The sequence below is a fragment of the Aulonocara stuartgranti genome (assembly GCF_965226115.1).
Source record: "Aulonocara stuartgranti genome assembly, chromosome: 8".
NCBI lineage: Eukaryota > Metazoa > Chordata > Actinopteri > Cichliformes > Cichlidae > Aulonocara > Aulonocara stuartgranti.
In genome coordinates, this window is record NC_138959.1 from 18073177 (window position 1) to 18092418 (window position 19242).

The 19242-nt window shown below is 41.6% G+C and overlaps 1 protein-coding gene across 2 annotated transcripts in view; it reads left to right on the forward strand.

Annotated features, from left to right (window-relative positions):
- ankfn1b (ankyrin repeat and fibronectin type III domain containing 1b) overlaps nt 1-19242 on the forward strand; it is a 173129-nt gene that overhangs the window by 39900 nt on the left and 113987 nt on the right. For both annotated transcript variants that reach the window (XM_082544503.1, XM_082544504.1), the window contains one exon: nt 7351-7580. In XM_082544503.1, the coding sequence (XP_082400629.1) occupies nt 7351-7580 (230 nt within the window). The remainder of the gene's footprint in view (nt 1-7350; nt 7581-19242) is intronic.

Genomic DNA, 19242 nt, shown 5'->3' on the forward strand with positions numbered 1-19242 from the left:
CTTAAACAGAAGCCTGTCATGCTTAACTTTTGAGAATATAAGTAAATCTTTCTTTAAAAGAACTCTGTCCTGCTTAACTTAAAATTATATAAATTAATAGAAAACAATAGAAAGAAAAATATTCTTGTAACAGTGCACATATAGTGCATTTAGTACAATTGGCTTCAGTTGAGGTATTATTTCAGCTTTTCTAATGCTAATCAGCTGCTCCTGTTTGTAAACCCGCTTGTTCCCATGATTACGCATCATAACTCATCATCATTATTCATCTATGTATTACTTTTATGTATTAGTCATCTATTTGTTGTAATCATCTATCCTTACAGATGTTTATTACACAAAATAAGTTATATTATCACACTTCTGGCCACATAGCGCTGATATTCACTGCACATGCCCATATTAACGTTTTCCAGCCAGGTGTTTTCCTTTTCCCATTCCTCCCTGTGCTTTTGCAGCCTATTTTTCTTTCTCTGAGCGAACAAACATTGCTGCTCTAATGCTGGGCTCACACTGTGCGATTTTTGGCCCATTTTGAGACGATTTCTGAGTCGTGCGACCGATTTGGTGATCAGACCGATTTTGGCCTTCATCGTGCGTCGTGTAGTATACGTGGGGTAACGAGAAGCGATTAACACCTCACGACCAGCTCCCGATCATCAATCGCTCGTGAGGGTGTCACCGCAGCCGCTCACACTGCGCACGCGCAAACACGTAAACGTCGGTGAAAAAGACGGAGCAGCACAGCTGTGCAGCGTGTGATCTGGACACAAGCCATGGAGGCACAACTTGTAGAACTTTAGAAAGCTCATCCGAGCCTTTTCGATGTGGCATCACAAAATTATCACGACCACAACAACCGTGAAAACAGTTGGATTTACACTGCTGCTCAATCACAGCTGCCTGATCAGTGTTTTTCATTAGCAATTTAGCAAAGTTGATGGTGGTGGTGTGAAAGACAGAGAGAGCGAGCGACAGATTGTCTGTTATAACCTTCATTTTATGGAGGCACAGTGTGAGCACTCAGGTCGCATCAGAGCATCGGGCGGTATAGTGTGAGACCCTGCATCGTGACCTACCAACTTCTAACCCCTGCGAGTCAATCGTGCAGTTTGAAAATCGCACAGTGTTTGCCCAGCTTTAGGTGTACTGTCATCCGAGACTTGCACCGCAGTGTCGGCGTTTGTTTCCCTGTTGGCCATGCTTGTTGTTGTGGTCATCTGTTGTCTTCCGGTATTTTCTCTGTAAGCGACCTTTCCTCGACCAATGAGATAATCTGAATTGTCATACTCGAATTGTCATAAGTGTGCTGTCAGCTCATTGGTCACAAAGCAGGAGAGGGGCTGGGAATTATGTTTTCAAACAAAGTGTTAATTCCATTAACATTTATAGACTACTTTTGATTCTCACTATATTACGGGACAAAGTGCGTCCCTTATTAGCTCAATACGGGACGTGTACTTTTGTTTCGAAATACGGGACGATTCCGTATTTTAAGGGACGGTTGGCAACCCTACTATGGTGTATCTATGGAAAGATGGAGGTGAGGAAAGCAGCAGCAGCAAGACCCCTGCTCAAAACATACTTGGCATGGATAAAGTAAGAAACAGCATGAAAAGGAGGAAGTGTGGCAGAGGTGGGTTGCAAAGCAGCTTGCAGATACTGAGCAAGTGTAAAGGCACCCTGTATGAAATTTGCCACTTGGGTTTAACCTAGAAGTGCTCTTTTTTTCTTGGTAAACTTTGCTCTGTCTTTCATTTTTCACCATGAAACGGCAGTCTCTGGCCTGAGCGCAACTCAAAGGGTTAGTTATTTGAAAATGATCTTGTGGCGGCGATACAAGAGTTTAAAGGGCAGTAAAAGCTTAAGCTAAAGTCTTCTTATTTCTGTTCAAATGCCCACACCTGCATTGGTTCTGTGATATCCTGTCTTATGCTTCACTTGGCTGAGAGCGCCCAGCAGCCATCTGTCTCAGCAGCTGCATGTACAAGAGAAAACAGTGTATATCTTTTCACTGTTTTCTCTCTTCTCTCCTCCTCTTGTGTAGGAATCAAACGCCGCTCCCTCCCAGGAGAGGGGAAACTGTCATGGAGAATTCTGACGGTGTAAGCCCGCTGACAGCGAAGGCTTTCATCTTAAAGACAAATGAGGGCTTTTTTTTAAGGATGAAAACATTTATAGGTGGCAGGGATTTTTATGTGAAAGAAAGCCCTTCACAGTTGGGCTTTGATTTGTATAGATCAAAAAGAGCTCTTCTATAGAAACACCACAATAGCAGACACCTGAAACTGAAGGCAGGAGAGAAATGAATCAGGGAAATTTCGATTTAATGCGAGTGAATTAATGCAAACCTTTGATTATCTGTTAAGACAAAAACTAAACATTATGGCCAATTTAAATCATTTCTCATGAAATCTGTGCTTGTGCTATTTAGGCAGTGCATTTCTAATTTCTTCAAGCAGCTCAGATACTTTTTCAAAGTGCCTGATTTGGAAACTAATCTTCCCTTCAACCCTGAACAAGCCAAGCACCATCAAACCAGAGCTCAAAGCTAAAGATCAAGGCTAGACATTGAGCTAGACATCCTAACGCTTGTCTCCTCATTCACACGTATTGATAGACATACACTTTCACTATCACTGCTGACTGATGTCACTCAGCTTGACAGCATGGAGCTCTGAGAGAAGAGATGACTTTTGGCACATTTCAAATGTTGGATTAAGGTGGAAAATACCACGTTATCATTCTCACTTGTGATGTTTAATACAAGAGAAATCTGCACAGGAGCTCATCCTGAAACTGCAAGAAGTATGTAACTCCAAAAAAGACGCAGCCAGCATCAGAGAGGAAGACCTAAATAAAATAAGAAAAAAATAGGTTCCTCTTGAAGTCACTCAGTCCCACTGGATTGGCAGAGACGCAGGCAGCAACATAGGCGGTAAAAACTTTGAAATGAGCTAAAACAGCTGCTCACATTGTAATGAAAAAAAAATCTCATCCAGAAGATATCTGATATTTTCGTTCTCTTCACCGTGAAGGTCATTGTGGAGCGGCGCATTTCAGAGTGCGTGAGAGGGCTTAGAGGGGACGAGATGCTGATACAGCAAGGGCTTTATTTTGCCTCCCCTCTTTCTTGATTGGCTTCTGTCTTCTTTCGCTGTCTCCCGGCTCTGCAGTCAGTGCTGGTACAAATTTCAATCAATGTGAATGGGACCTCACATGATACATGTGTACAGAAAATTATAAATAATAAGATCAAGCAACCTGAAAGTAAACCTTTCTGAGGTTGATTTATGTTAAGGTGGACCTACTATTTGAGATGTAGGCTCAAAATGATATCATGATATTTCATAGAAAGCTGTGCGAATGATATTTGTTATGGTGTAGAAGAAAATACTGAACAAGGTTCTGTCAGTGATAACATCAGCATTTCCATGCTTCTCACCTCCTGTGCGCCACTTCGTTGAGGACAGACTATTCTACGGTGGCCCTGAGAGGTCAAATATATTGCAACTTAATGGGATAACTCAAGAACGAGCCAATGTAGGAGTTTCTAATTGATACCATAGATGAATATACTAAAATAATCGGACGGCTGTTTTCTACTTTTGGCTCTGTGTGATGTCATTAAGAACTGATATGATTATTATGGTCATAGCCTTAGTTGCGAGTACGGCAGACCCACCCATCTGTAAAAACCTTCTACATACAAGAAACTGGTGTTGTCACAATAAACTGGATTTGACCGTGATTATTAAAAATGAGAAATTCACATTGTGTTCAAAATAATTCACATCAAAATACTGTAAAAAAACCCAAAAAAAACAACTCATGCCAGTGCTCTCTTTTCTAGTTCACTGAGGACGCAGCTGATCTGCACACTTTGCGGATGACTAAAGCGAGGCGACAACTTTAGTTACCACCAGCTCCTGTGTGAGACTGCTCGGCTGTGCCCTGAGCTTTAACTCACAGGTGTTTCTTCAGTTCATTGCTGGTCTGCTTGCAGTCTGGTCTGCTTTAACCTACTGATGTTTTTTACTATTTATATTATAAGTGAACTATTAAAATGAAGGAGACTTAATATATAGAGAGTTAAGGTTTTCCTACACTGGTAGCATTGCCTTTTATGGAGCGTAGCGTAATAGGAAAAGTGACGGAGAATAAATGTCCTGTTTCAGAAAGAGTGAACTGAGGGCCTGTGTGAGGATTATTTCGATCTGTGAATCATGTAAAAGCTACTCTAAGAATACAAATCTGGAACTTTAAAAAAGAATAATATCGCCACTTCCATCTATGGTGGTATGAAAGTGTTTTTTTTTAATAAATGCATTAAAGTTACTTAGATGTTTAGGTTCAGTAATAAACTACATTTAATACAATAAGAGAGCTTATTTGTTAAAATTCATGACTAAAGTGAATAAAGTGAACATGGCAGAAGTGAATCCATTGTCTCTGAAAGAGACTTCCAGTATCCCTGCTTCCCTTTTCCTCCCTCTCGTTACATTTCTCTGTCCTATTTTGGCTGCAGTTTGAACTATGTGAATGTCATCACTAACCCACTTTGGCCGAGTAGCATCGAGTGAATCCCGAGCCCTCGCTGCTCTGATCTGATAAATCTTCCCCTTTACTACGTCTAATAACTCAGCTCTCTGTCAGTGATTGGTTGATTTAGTCCAAGTGCTTCCATCTTATGTCCTTTTACATCTAGACTAATTATCTGGGTCTGATGGCGTGTTGGTGTCTGTCTCTCTGCCTATTTTTTTTCTTCCACGGCTCCTGCTCTGCTGAAAATATCAAATTGAGAGAGAGTTTGGTCTCACGTGGCTGCTTGTTGCCTAGCGACCACTGTCATCGACCATGATGCTGCCTCCCTCTTTCTTTCTCTCTCTACCTCTGTTTATGTCTCGGTATGCAGACAACTTTTTTCTAAAAATCCAAGTTGTTTAATAATCCAGCTGCATTCGGTTTGTGGATTTAAGCAACATCCTGTATTAGGGATCAGGCTCAGTCATTTTGTTGCTTTTATTATTTGGCCCGGCTTTGGCTGCGGCTCAGACTGTGGAACTGATACACAGGTTATATTTCACACTCTGGAGATCATTCATAAGCTCACACAAAACACTCACTGCCAAAAGAGCTGCAGTTTTACTCTTTTAATAATGGATATAATGAATAATGAATCACAGCAGCTGTGGCTCGGGAGGTAGAGCGGGGTGCCTCCAGAGGTTTGAGCCCCAGGGCGTGAGGGGAAAAAGAGCTATGTGTGTACCAAAAAATAAAAATAAATAAATAACACAAAAATGACTTTTCAGCTCCTCGCTTAATCACAAGCTGTCACCACAGCAGGTATCTCCACATGTGTCCAAGCAGTGTGCTCTTCTTTGATCCTCCCAGGATTAAACTGGGGATCTTTCAATTGTTATGCAAATGTAAAAACCACTGCACTGGAGCCACTGTATCTATACAGTTAAGTGCTACATAAATTTGTGTAACCAATAAGAAATGTTCAGTGGATCAGTTCAACTGCTTATTAATGCAAATAACTAATCAGCCAAGCAGCTCGGTGCAATTTGGCATGTAGACATGGTCAAGGCGACTTGTTAAGGTTCAAACGTCATCTAAACGGAGAAGAAAGCGGATTTGGGTGACTTGTAACATGGCATGGTTATTGGTGCTGGTTTGAGTATTTGCTGGGAGTTTCCCACACAACACACAAGAGAGAAAATATCCAGTGAGAGGCAGTTCGAAAATGCCTTACTGGTGCCAGAGGTCAGGGGAGAATGACCAGATTTTGTCAAGCTTATAGGTAGGCAATAGAAACTGAAAAGATTCCTACTACTTACAACCAAGGTATGCAGAAGAGCATCTCTGAATTCACAATGCATTAAAGCTCGAAGCAGATGGTGTATAGCAGTGGAAGACCACCTGGTGTGGACTTCTGCTGAGTTGACTGTACTCAAATGACCTCCACATCCACCAAATCTCAATCCAGTTGAGCACCTTTGGGATGTGGAGGAACAGGAGATTCCCATTGTGGAAGTGCATTTAACAAATCTGCAGCAACTGTGTGATGCCATCATGTCTGAGGACATTCAAATTCAAAAACACTTTATCCCCAAGGAGCCAATTAAAAAGGATGTTTCCAGCATCTTGTTGACAGCAGTTCTGAAGACAAGAGGAGATCCAGCCTGGTATTAGTAAGGTGTACCTAATAAAGTGTGAATATAAATGTAGCCCATTTAATGCATATAACTAATATATTTTTCTTTAAAATAAATATACTGGACTGTAACTTAATGAACCTGACAGGAAAGCCTATATAAAGGATTTTAGTGGCTTTCCACCTCATTTCTCATTTCTTTATTTATCGTCCCTGCTGATAAACTTTTGGTTTACAGACAGGCTCTCAAGAAATTATCCACATAAATAATAAAAGAAACAGTAAAAACCAAATGCAATCATACGACACAATCCTGCAGTAAAGAAAATCACTAAAATTTGCATTAAAGAAACCCAACTAAAGAGTGAAATGATGTAATTTGAGGTAACGATATCACATAAACAGATTTAGGAATGCTCCTGTCTGAAAAAGGGAGTTTTTGCACTGCAGCCTCTCTGCTCTGTCATGTCTGTCGTCATTAATACCTGTTTGGTTCTCTGATGGGCTCTTGTTGCTGCTCTCTGCACCTTTCCAGCTTTCCACATATGCACATGGATGTGAGGAGAGGTGCACTTGGAAGAGCGGGGAGGCTCTCCAGAACAGAGCCATATAAATGCATTACAGCCAAATAGACTGAAAAACATATAAATACCAGTTTTTATATATTTTTCTGGTTTTGACTCCAGTGGTCCTGACTGCACTCAATTATCTGATGTTTTAATAAAAGTATTTACAGCAGAGAAATGTCTGCGACTTTGACCTTCTTAACCTTATACAGTGATTCATTGGGGGCTGGGAAGTACACTGTGTGCTCATTTTCCTACTATAATTTGAGATGATATTTCTCTGTCCAGCATATGAAATCATAATCACGCTGTTCAGGAGGCATGGTGAGAATAATGCTGCGGTTATAAAGTATTTTACCTATAAAGGAAGCTAAATTACTTTCTGGAAATGTTTTATGGAAGCAATCAGGGATGATAGCTCAGAATTTGTAGAGTGAGTTTCCAGTAATTGCGCACGGTCCAGTCGGTCCTGCTCTCATTTATTCTCCTGTCTTTTTTCTCCCTTCTTCTCCTTTCTTCTTATTGTTGCCTTCATGTAATGCCACTGTGATGTCTTTATTTGTCTTCAGTTAAGACAAATTAAAGACAATTTGTCTTTCAATTTGTCTTTTTGTTTTCATCCAGGGGAGCTTTGGCGTTTGGAGGATGACATGGAAGGTGACAATGAGACTAGCGGCTGCACCGAGGCCCGTCCACGCTCCCAGTCGCCGTTCTCCCATTTCCGGGCGCGGGCTGCTTACCTGCGCAAGAGCATGTCAGCCGATGAGCACCTAGACATGGGCTCCGACTTTGGCGCAGTGACTGCGGTCGAGGGCAAACAGAACCGTGGGAAGGGAAAGCTAAAGAGGAAGTTTGTAAGTTTGATTCCTTCACTTCCTGTTATTTGATTCGGTCCCACCCAGCCGTGTCCAGCTAAATCCTGTATCATCATGGCGTTGTTTCCTTCATCCCCTTTTTTCACACATCTCAAAGCCGGCTCATTTAAATAGGCACTTAGGATTAAAGGTTTTTCCGGCCACAGAACATATGGCCGTTCGGCAGAGCATGACTTAAGTTTTCTCACTTGCTGTGAGTGCAGCTTCATGCAGACATTCACAGCAGCTCCCAAATGAAGACAGCTCGTCCCACTCGCTCTTTCCTTATCTTTAATTAATTTATACAGCTGTGTGCTTGTGACTCTGTGGCTATTTTCAACTTTACCAAATAAATCCTGCTCGTCACCCTGAGGGAAGGCGACTGTTAACATGTGATGATAAAAACAACCCCCAAAAAACAAGTTATCGCTTTAAAGCTTTGTTGTCCTGATACATGAAAGATAATGAGCAAGAGAAACTATGGTGATCAAAGCTGATAAAGAGGAGAGTGCAAGGAAAAAATCTAGGGCTGACAGTCCTGAGAATACAGCATAAGGTGCAAAATGGTGCAAAATCCATCCATCCATCCATCCATCCATCCATCCATCCGTTCTCTTCTGCTTATCTGATTCAGGGTCACAGGCGGGCTGGGGCCTAACCCAGCTACTTTAGGGTGAGACGCGAGGTACGCCCTGGACAGGTCACCAGTCTGTCACAGGTCCAACACAGGGAGACAGACAACTATTCACACTCACATTCACACCTATAGGCAATTAAGAATTAACCTAACCCCTTTAATTGCATGAGTTTTGGAAGAAGCCAAGCACTTGCAGAGAACATGCAAAATGTAAACAGAAAGGGGCAACAGTGCTAACTACTGCACCACAGTGCAGCTAAAAAATGGAAACAATACCGCAAAAAACACAATGAATTTAGCTGACATGCTACCTATTTTACTTTAGTCTTGCATATATACTCAAGTTTATTCTGTTAAAGTTGAAACAATAGGTAAAAATAAATAAAGTCTATTTTATATACAGCGGGGAAAATAAGTATTTGACACATCAGCATTTTTATCAGTAAGGGGATTTCCAAGTGGACTATTGACACAACATTTCCACCAGATGTTGCCATCAAGCCAAATATTGAAGTCATACAATCAAATCAGAACATATAAGTATACAAGTTAAACCATAATAAATAAAGTGAAATGACACAGGGAATAAGTATTGAACACACTTTATTCAATACTTTGTAGAAAAGCCTTTGTTGGTGATTACAGCTTCTAGACGCCTCTTGTATGGATAGACCAGTCGTCTGCATTGCTCAGGAGTGATTCTGGCCCATTCTTCCACACAAACGGTCTTTAAATCTTGAAGGTTCCTTGGGCCTCTTTTATGAACTTTAATCTTCAGTTCTCTCCATAGATTTTCTATGGGATTTAGGTCAGGTGATTGACTGGGCCATTCAAGCAACTTGATTTTCTTTCTTTGAAACCACTTCATTGTTTCCTTGGCCTTGTGTTTGGGATCATTGTCTTGCTGAAATGTCCACCCTCTTTTCATTTTTAGCTTCCTGGTAGATGGCAGCAGATTTTTATCCAGAATGTCCCGGTACATCTCTCCATTCATCCTGCCTTCAATAATATGAAGTCTGCCAGTACCCCTTGCTGAAAAGCAGCCCCAAACCATGATGCTTCCACCCCCAAACTTGACTGTTGGTATGGTGTTCTTGGGGTGGTGAGCAGTGCCATTTCTTCTCCAAACATGGTGTGTAGAATGACTGCCAAAAAGTTCAATTTTGCTTTCATCTGACCATACTATAGTCGTCCAATAATCCACAGGCTTCTCCAAATGCTGTTGCGCAAATTTTAACCGAGCCTTGACATGCTTTTTGTTCAGCAATGGAGTCTTGCGTGGTGAGCGTGCATGGATGCCATGGCGGTTCAGTGCATTGCTTATAGTTTTCTTTGAAACAACAGTACCTGCTGATGCAAGGTCTTCCTGAAGTTCTGTCCGAGTGGTTCTTGGCTCTTGGAGAACCCTCCTGATTATTCTTTGGACTCCTCGGACAGGGATCTTGCGTGGAGCACCTGATCGTGGCAGGTTTATGGTGAACTGATGCACTTTCCATTTCCGGATAATGGCCCCCACAGTGCTCACAGGAACATTCAGCATTCTGGAAATGCACCTATAACCATTCCCATCAAAATGCTTTTCAACGATAAGATTACGAAGATCTTGAGAGAGTTCTTTGCTTTTACCCATCATGAAGTCTTTCCTGTGTGCCTTCTGGGTAATGAGGAGCCTTTATAGGCCATCAATTAGGACTAAAGCAGCTGATATCAATTAGTACTGATAGGGGACAGGATTTCTCTATCAATACTGACAGATTTCAGGTGATCTCCTGGCTTTCTATGTCATTTTGCCCCTTGTTATCTCCATGTATTCAATACTTATTCCCTGTGTCATTTCACTTTATTTATTGTGGTTTAACTTGTATACTTATATGTTCTGATTTGATTGTATGACTTCAATATTTGGCTTGATGGCAACATCTGGTGGAAATGTTGTGTCAATAGTCCACTTGGAAATCCCCTTACTGATAAAAATGCTGATGTGTCAAATACTTATTTTCCCCGCTGTATATATAGGGAGGACTGTAGGACTGTAGCTACTCCAGTTTTGGAGCTTTGGCAATTAAAATGACATCCATCAAGTGGTCAGCTTAGGAAACCCAAAGCTGCTGGCTAATTTCAAGCTTCCAAAATTACTGGTCCCTGGTCCTTTTCATTTTATCTAATTAGTAAAGTATAATTACCCCACTTGCTGCTTAAAATGATGTTTTGATTTGAGCTTAATTCCGTAAGCTGCATGTAACAGTGTTGGTTGCGTCAGATCTTTGGGGGGAAATGCTGCCAGACGAGTGCAGCGGGCTTGTTGAAGGCGCATGAAAGATTAAAGACCTGTATATTGTCCGTTAGCCTGTGGATCAGGTAATTGGAGACCTCATTACCAGCCGAAGCGTTGTAATTGATTCTCGGGTGTCACAGGCGCAACAGGAGACCAGGACAGGTTAGTGGATAGCTCAGTGGGAGAATTTAAGGTGTGTGTGGGGTGTTTTTTCTCTGGCATACTGCTGGATGTGGATCACAAGAATATACTTAACTGAACTTTAAATGGGATTAGCCATTTTTTATTTTCCTTTCATACACTTGAGCCAATCAACAGTTTGGTGTCAGATCAGTTCGTGGTCACAATAGTCGGGCTGAAAATAGAAGGGAAGAAGTTCATTTTATTAACTTCCATCACATTTAAACAGTTGGCCATCTTTACTAGAAATGGGAACAGCACTGGATCTGATGACCTGCCGCGGGTGTTTTGGGGTGAGAGTTCACATTGTATTGTCTTCTAGTACACTGTAATTGAGGAAATGTCAAATGTACTTTACTACTGCATCATACCTGCTTTAAATATGTTGTCTTCTCTCTGTATCACTCAGTCTTTTCTTTTTCGTTTGCGGATGCACAGATAAAACATTCAGAGCCGTGTTGTTGCTCAACACTTGTATGCTCTCCAGAGCGACGCGAAAATTGCCGTGACAAAAACAACTACGCCTCAGCCTGCTGCCTCATGCAAACAACTGTTGTGCTGCAGTATTTAGTGTTGTGCTATGGAGGTTGACTGTGACACAGCAGAGAAACAATGCCTTAATATTAGCGCAAGTCGGCCCACACTGCAGAAGGCCTGCCTGCTGGCACGCATGTTAGAAGTAATCTACAGTATCTTTCGGAGATACTAATGGAGGCGGATTAGGTGTTTAAAGGAAAAATGTTTCAGTGTTTTTCATTCTTTGGACTAAATATGGAATTGTAATTATTGTAACAAAAAAGAAAAGACTAAAGCTTTTCAGGTAGGAGTAAGAGAACAGAAGGAGAGAAAGTAACCCGTGTTTGTAAGGCTGCCAAACTCTACATTATGGTCCGAGTTAATTACCTGTTGTAACGATATCAATGCCATCTCCCTTTAAACTGTCACACTCTGTGAGGGCCTATCTTCAGGGTCTTCAGGTCAACAGGCAGTGCTATCTGTTCAGCAACAACTGTCACGGTGAAGCTGTTTTGTATTTTAGACTGAAACACCACTAATCACGTGCTCTACCCAGAACAGAAGCAGCTCGTGGCTTTTACGACCCTTATTGACCTTTCTTTATATTGTTACAAGCTGTACACTTGTGAGTGAAAATGTGTCTCGCTCACCGGGATACCGAAAACACCTCGCACTTTTGTCAACTTTTACTTGTTGAGCTACACAGTCAAGAAACTCTGCAGTTCTGCATATATAAAATCCAGAGTTTCCCACAGTTGTATAACGCCCTCAGTTAGCTGTCACCTTTCTTACAGCATGCTATGTGGCAAAGTTGGAGGAGCAAAGCTGCACAGATGCAGCTCTCTCCACTTCTTTGCAGACACTCTGCTGAGAGAGCCCGGGGGAGAGTGACCAGCTAAATCATGAGTAATCTGACTTTACAGTGATGAATGATTCAGTCTACCATAATTTGCAAATATGAGTATATGAGTATTATGTATTAAGAAACTTGTTGCAAAACACAAGATTTTTTCCCATTTCATTAACTGAATTTATGAAAAATACCACAGTAAGAGAGGTATAAAATAGTATGTTAGCACTCAATAGGTGTTTGCCAAAGAGCTATTAGCTGTTGCCCTGAAGCGTCATCAGAAATGTTCTCAGTGGAAGTGTGGCTGTCAAGAGGGAGAAAAGGCGGAGGTACGCAAAATTACACAAGAACTGGGATGAAACTCAGGTCTTATGGAGTGATGGGTCAAAATGTTTGTAGGAGGTCATGAAAGAGGTAAAACAGCCTTGACTTTCAAGCCTGTTAGAAAAATTGAATTTTTTTTACCTTATGTCAGTACATAAGGCTGTGTACATTAGGTAACAGCTGCACAGTTTTTGTGGTTTTGTGTAGAAAAACACATTTTAAGCCTGTTTAAGCCATATGCAAACCACAGATGATGTAGTTGGACTGTTTGCAGTGTACAAGAGTAATATTACTGTAATATTACAAAGGGATTGCAAATTGTATTTGCAGGAAGGATCATTTTCTCCACTGACAGCAGTGTGCCTTTCAACAGTTATTGTTTCTATCTGCTGTAATTTCATCTCTTGACATGCTGCCTATGCAGTGTAAATATGTATGCATGTATGTGCCTGTGTGTCCTTTATTTATTTAAATGTGTGGCTGACGTGCAAATGCACTCAAAGCCTACTGACAGCAAGCTAAGAGGCTGACTAACCACATAATCAAAGTACAGATCGTATCATTTCTGTTGATTGAATGGCTGTAACTACATAATGGGATGTTCGTGCGTATTCGCTGCACTTTGGTCTGACACATCCTCTGGTGACTCACATAGATTCTCTATTAAAGCAATATATTAAAAATTACACACACAAAAAAAGCACAGGGAACGCAAATAATTGTTTTTCATCATTTCCATATTCACCGGAAACCCACAGGAAACACCACAAGAGAGATTTCAACCAAATCACGTACGTGGATGTGCTCCTTGCATGGTGGCAGGAGTCCTGATACTGTACTGGCAGGAATCTCAGTGGTATCTAGACTGTTGAATAAGGCGAATTATATTCAGCATGCTGCTTTGGTCAAAGGCTCTGGGTCGCCTGGATTGGTTTGAGAAACTTGATATCGCCACCTGCGGCTATGCTCTTTTATGTTATCAGGAAACGGGCACAGAGTGTGCTCGCACATAATAGCTCATAAAAACACACTTAACACACATGAGAAATACTCTGAAAAATCAGACATTTAAAGGCCACTGGCGAGGCTTAGATGAAGACCACAAGTGTTTCTGTGACGTCTGCTTCGCCACTTTATCTATTTGTAAGTCAGCCTGTTTACACCTCGAACGAAAAGCATTGAGCTGAGGTGGTGAGTGCGGGGGGTCTACGAAGCAGCTGATTTACATTTATTCTACTCTTGGTGTATACCCTGACTGACCGTCTGCTCACAAAACACTTGTGGTGATTGGTGAATCCGAGAACACAGAATATATTGTGTTCATAATAAGAATGAGCCTTCCTAGTTGTGTTTGGAATTAGCAAGCGAGGACAGAAGCATCTTCACAGTTTGAAACTCTCCGTGCTCGACAGCCGTTTAGTTTATTCCCCATCTGTCTGAGACAAATTTACGCTACAGACAAAAAAGATAAAACCCTGTTTGGATGGACTGTGTTCTTTTCACGTGGCTCATGGAGCTTTCCATTTGTTTTCATTGCTAAGCCACCATCTGATGTATCCTAAGATGGCTTGTGTACCTCAGTGATCTCAAAATAGATCACACTGGATGCTTTTGTTAGCCGTAAATCCAGCAAACGCATTTTTTTTCTCATTACTGATTCGACGTAGGTCTGTGGGATTCTTGTCCACTAGAGGGCAAGAATGAGCACCTATTGTTGGTAACAATTTCCTGAGAATCCCAGAATTGACTTTATTTTAGGGCTAGTTTTGTTTTAATAACTACCTAGAGTGTTTACCCCTCAGCTGTAAAAAAGGCTGATGTTGTTGTCCACCTGCTAGGTTTGTGGGCAGGCAGGCGGCGGCCTAAAAACCCACGTTTTTGAACACAAGAACTTGAGAAGCAAGTGAGGTAGGATTTTCAAATTCATACCATACGTGCAGGTAGGGTTAGGGCAAGGTTTCTGAAAATCTAACTTAAGAAAGTTGTCACCTCAAATTCAAATTGATAGCACAGAAGCGTCTGCTAGGAGGCTGAGGGGCAACACTGTGTGTTTTTGTTTGTCTGTTTGTGGCTACTCAGCCTCAGAGCTCACAGCTTTTATTCTTCAAGCCTTTAATTGATTCTTTATTGTTTTTACTTTATTACATAAAGTGTTTTATCAGTCAGGCTTTCAGCGCTTAAAGTGGACCAGTTCTGCTCATTTCCAGCTCCTTATTTGTATTCTTTGGACTCTGTTAAAGCAGCTTTGCATTATTCATGGGTCATTGTTTTTCTGACTGGGCATTGATGTAGCCCCACATTTCTGTGTGAAACAAGCCGTTTTAGGGCCTCTAGATTAAAGCCACCCTCCGTTTTGGGCAACTTTTTTCTGATTTGCTGCCCTGTGCAAACAGAAGGTTTGAACAGCAGGTGGGGCCAGAGTTGTGTACCTGCTGTTTAGCTTAGATTTAAGAGCTACTTTAAGAGAATCCATTGCTATATATGAGAAAAATCAGCAGCGTTATGATAGGCCAGAGTTAAACAAGAGGTAAGATGTGACCTTGAAGAAATCAGTGCATCACCGTTTTCTTCAAGGTCACATTGAAGAAAACAAATCATGCAGACGATTTGTCGAATCATTATGGTAATGATTCGACAAATTGTCTGCATGGGATTTTTTCATGTTCTGGTACCACATGAAGTTGCCAGGATAACATAGATACTCAGCTTTGTTAATTGTTAATTCATAGAGCAGTGTGTAATCACCTTGTTAATTGCCACTGGCCTGTTGGCAAACAAGCTGGCATTCACCGGTGGCAGAGGCCAATGTTTATCCGTGTCCCGTCTGTTTTGCTGTCTTTATATCTGGGATCCAGATTCATAAATATGTAGGATGAGATTTCTTTGTTCTCTGGCACAAAAGGAGGAATAAATAACAGCAAAAACAAAATAAAAACCCCAGATTAGGCTTCAGACACTGACAAAATTGTTTTCTGAACATTGGTTTAGGCATGGGCCAGGCATTTCACAATGATAGATCACTGGTAATGGGTAAAACCCAGTACAAAAGTAGGTAAGGGTCTCAGCCTGGGAAGTCATGTTGTGAGCATGATTGCAATAATGTCATATTTTTGTATTCACTGTGCCAACATCACCTAAAGCCAGAGATGACGGAGTTAAAAAGGACAGCAGCAGCACTTTGAGAGCTTCATAATTTCCTCTGGCTGACTAACTTCAGTTGAAATAGGATAGAGGAGTGCAGCCTCAAGGCCCTTTATAATGTTAACACAGTGATTACTGGGGTAATTAGTCTGACGGTGTGGCCAACATGGAGGCAGAGGAAGAAGTGGTTATGGGAGCTAATTCTCATTTTTCTTTTTTTGCCCTGTTTTGCTCTAATATTCATAAACAATTATTATAAACTGCTGTGTGCAGAGGTCGGGCCCTCTGATAAACAGATAAAATCACACAGGTTCACTAAAGCAGCACCTGTGGAACTTAACTCAGTGCTGATCGTCATTGTTGTCCCGAGTAATGTTAATACTGTTTTAAACTGTCTTGATGTATAGTTTTAATTTGGACCCCAGGAACTTGTAACTTGGTAAATCACCCCCTGAAAAATGATTGCCAAATGGCTGAACAATTTTTTTATGCCTGCCTCTATAGCAAACTGCAGCTCTATGTGCACCAGTAATTATTGTTACATATACGTTAGATAATCCAGCTTCTGCGCATCCAGAATGGTTTGTCGTGTTTGCTTGTTGGGAGGTTTTTCATCACATTTTGCAGGCTTAGTTCTGTTATCGTGGTTTAGGCCACGATTTCATACTCTGCTGTCTTTGATCAGAGATTCTGGTGCAGTGAGGATTTTTCTTCAAGATTAGCCTGCTCTTGATCCCAAATTGCCAATATGAAAACTCAACCAGCTGTATAACGATGAGGCCACGAAAAGATGAAGTGCTGGGTGAAAACACCTTCACTTTTCTTTCACTTTGAGATCACTGTAAGATCTATCATGAGATGCCCTTTCATCTTATTCTCCGGTCTTTGGTGCTCTCTTCAAGTTTATCTTGTATCAACTAGCTGTAAAGCACACGAGAGCTTGTCTTGTCTCTTTAAAGATTATTTAAAGGATCTCCAGTCCTTTGCTGTTTTCTCTCATTCTGACTGACTCTCTATCTACTCAGCTCAAGGTTACTACATCTTACTACAAAAATATATTTTACTCAAATCATTAAGTGCACACTGGAGTACCAGGGGTGTCGTACCGTCAAATATAAAGCCACCCATCATGTCTTTATATTTTGCTTCCAAGAAACCAGTCAGTCTGTTTCAGCGATCTTGATCAATAGTCCTCCAGACTTTCTGAAGCTTTTACCTGACAATGATTTTTGAAAACTTTTTGAAGCAACTCAACATCTGACCTCATTCAAACATAAAAAACCCACCTAACTCAAGGATCAGTGCCGTGTCTGCACATGACAGACAACTTATCAAAGAAACAATTTAAAATGATATCTTTAGGAACTTTGTTGCTGGGAAACCCTAGGAAAAATGCCAAAGATATTACAGCTTAACAGGCATAAAACAGTCATTTTTACACCAACAAAGGGATTGCCATAGAGTGATCCGAAAACACTGTGTGTGTCCCCCACGTATGCCAAATTACATATCCTCAGTATGTACAGAGGTATGTGAGGAGAGAGGTATAACAGTGAGCATCTATAGCTGTGTGTAAGGAGGCTCTGTCATGGTTTGGGGTCTGTGATTTTGGGAATCCTCTCAAAATCGATGAAATTATGAACACAGAAAAGTGTCATTAGATTTGATTCACCATGGAATACGGTCTGGAAAGCATCTGATTGGCACTGGTGTCATTTTTCAGCACGACAATGATCCCAAACACACAATGTAGCACTGTCAGTCATGGATTGGCCTCCCCAGAGCCTGGACGCACACCTTACTGAAGCAGTGTGGGATCATCTTGACAGAGAACAAAACAAAAGCCAGTCGACATTCAAACAAGAGCTTTGAATGTCCTTCAAGAAGCCTGGAGACCTATTCCTGAAGACTACTTAAAGAAATGACAAAAAATGTTACATAAGAGATTTTAGGCTCTGTAATAATAAAGGTGGTCATACCAAATATTGATGTTCAAGCATGTTTGAATTATTTTTGCCTTATATACTGTGTGCATACAGTGTAAATTTGCACGTTTTAATAAATCAGTGCACCTATTTCCCATTTTCCTTGCAGAATATACAGAAACAAGGTGTAGCTCAACAGTTTTTGCACACTGCTCTATTTAATACTAGTCTCATTGATAACATTCCCCAATGTTTGTGTCTCTGTGCGTCTGCCTTCTGTGTTCATTCTTCTGGAGACCACAAGGTGGCATCACGATCCCACAGAATAGAGTTCCTGCCTGACAGGCTGTCTCTCCTTCATCTCGCTGCTGTGTTCACTGCCTGTGTGACTGAACTGTTACCTGGGTGGTGCTTGAGGTTTCTCTCTGGTGACTCATTCATCCTGAGATGACTAACACACAGACACCACAGTGGACTGCCATCGGAGCCAAGCTTTGGCTGCGGACAGTCTACTAGCATTCATTATCTATGGAGACTTTTATTGGAATGCACAGCAGCAGGCAGAAAGGGGGAAGGAGAAGCCAAGCTCTTGGCCACTTTGTGTCAATGAAACAGTGCTGTTTTTGTGTGCTCAGCATTCCCGCGCTGAGCGCCGATTTGACAATCAGGGGCGCTTACCGGTGTCTCACCGAGCCGAGCCCCACAAAGCGACTGTCTGGCTCATGAGCTTGTGCTTGCACGGCGAGCCTCTCTCACCCTCCGTCTTTCCTGTCACTCTCCCCCGCAATGCAGATGTGGGACGGGTTAAAGCAGTAAAACGATTAATGACTGCAAACAAACAACGGCAGCCGCAGCAAAATGGGTTTTGTGGAGTGTCTCTTAATGTAAACTGATTTCAACACATCATTTTTAATTACCTGCATTAGTGGCTGGAGTCTGGAACATTCGTAGTCTGCTTGGTTACACTTGGCTTTTTATTTTGGTACACACTCATACGCTATTACTCAAATGCCCGTGCACACTCACGTCTACACATATAATTCATCCCCATTTTCAGGCATACCCTCCTCTTTACAGCATCAACTGTTGCTCTTTCCATCCACTTTCATGCACTTGAGCATGGCCAAAGATCAGAACCACAGTATGGCTGTTTTACCTACAAACATAAGCAAAAAACATCCTGTTATTTGAATATGCCGGACTTCTTTTTGGTGAAATACCTGTGTAAAGAACCTCTCTCATCCCCATCTCCATCTCTCTTTGGTTCTTTTTGCACTCAGACCCGGGATTTCGGTTCCTTATTGACATCGGAGCTCTTGCAGCGGATTACTGTGGAGTCTGTAGTTCACTAATGATGATGTATGATAATCTCCTTTGTTCCCCCCCCCCCCCATTTTTTTCCCTTCCTTTCTCCCATGCGCCTATTTAAACCCTCTAAGCTATCAAACATCCTAACCACTGGCTGTATTTTAGGCATTGTGCTTACCAGATTTGAAATCTCTTGTTCTGTTTTCCCCGGCCTTCACCGCTGCAGAAACAGACACTGAAGTTTGTGTCTTTCCTTAATCCCCAACCTCCCGCAGCCCTACAGCAGGATGGTGGCGTGATGTTGCCCAGCCTTTAACTCTGCATCAGGTTAACCTGTGGCCTGACTCTCCAGTTGCCAGTAGGTATCAATGACGTGGATGCAGGGAATGGGGTGTGGTCTTGAACACCTCCCGACTTACTACCACTTGATTATGTTCTCCTTAAACATTTTACACTGAGAGATTTTCCCCTTAAAATCCCCCTTAGCCTACCATGCACAGCATTAA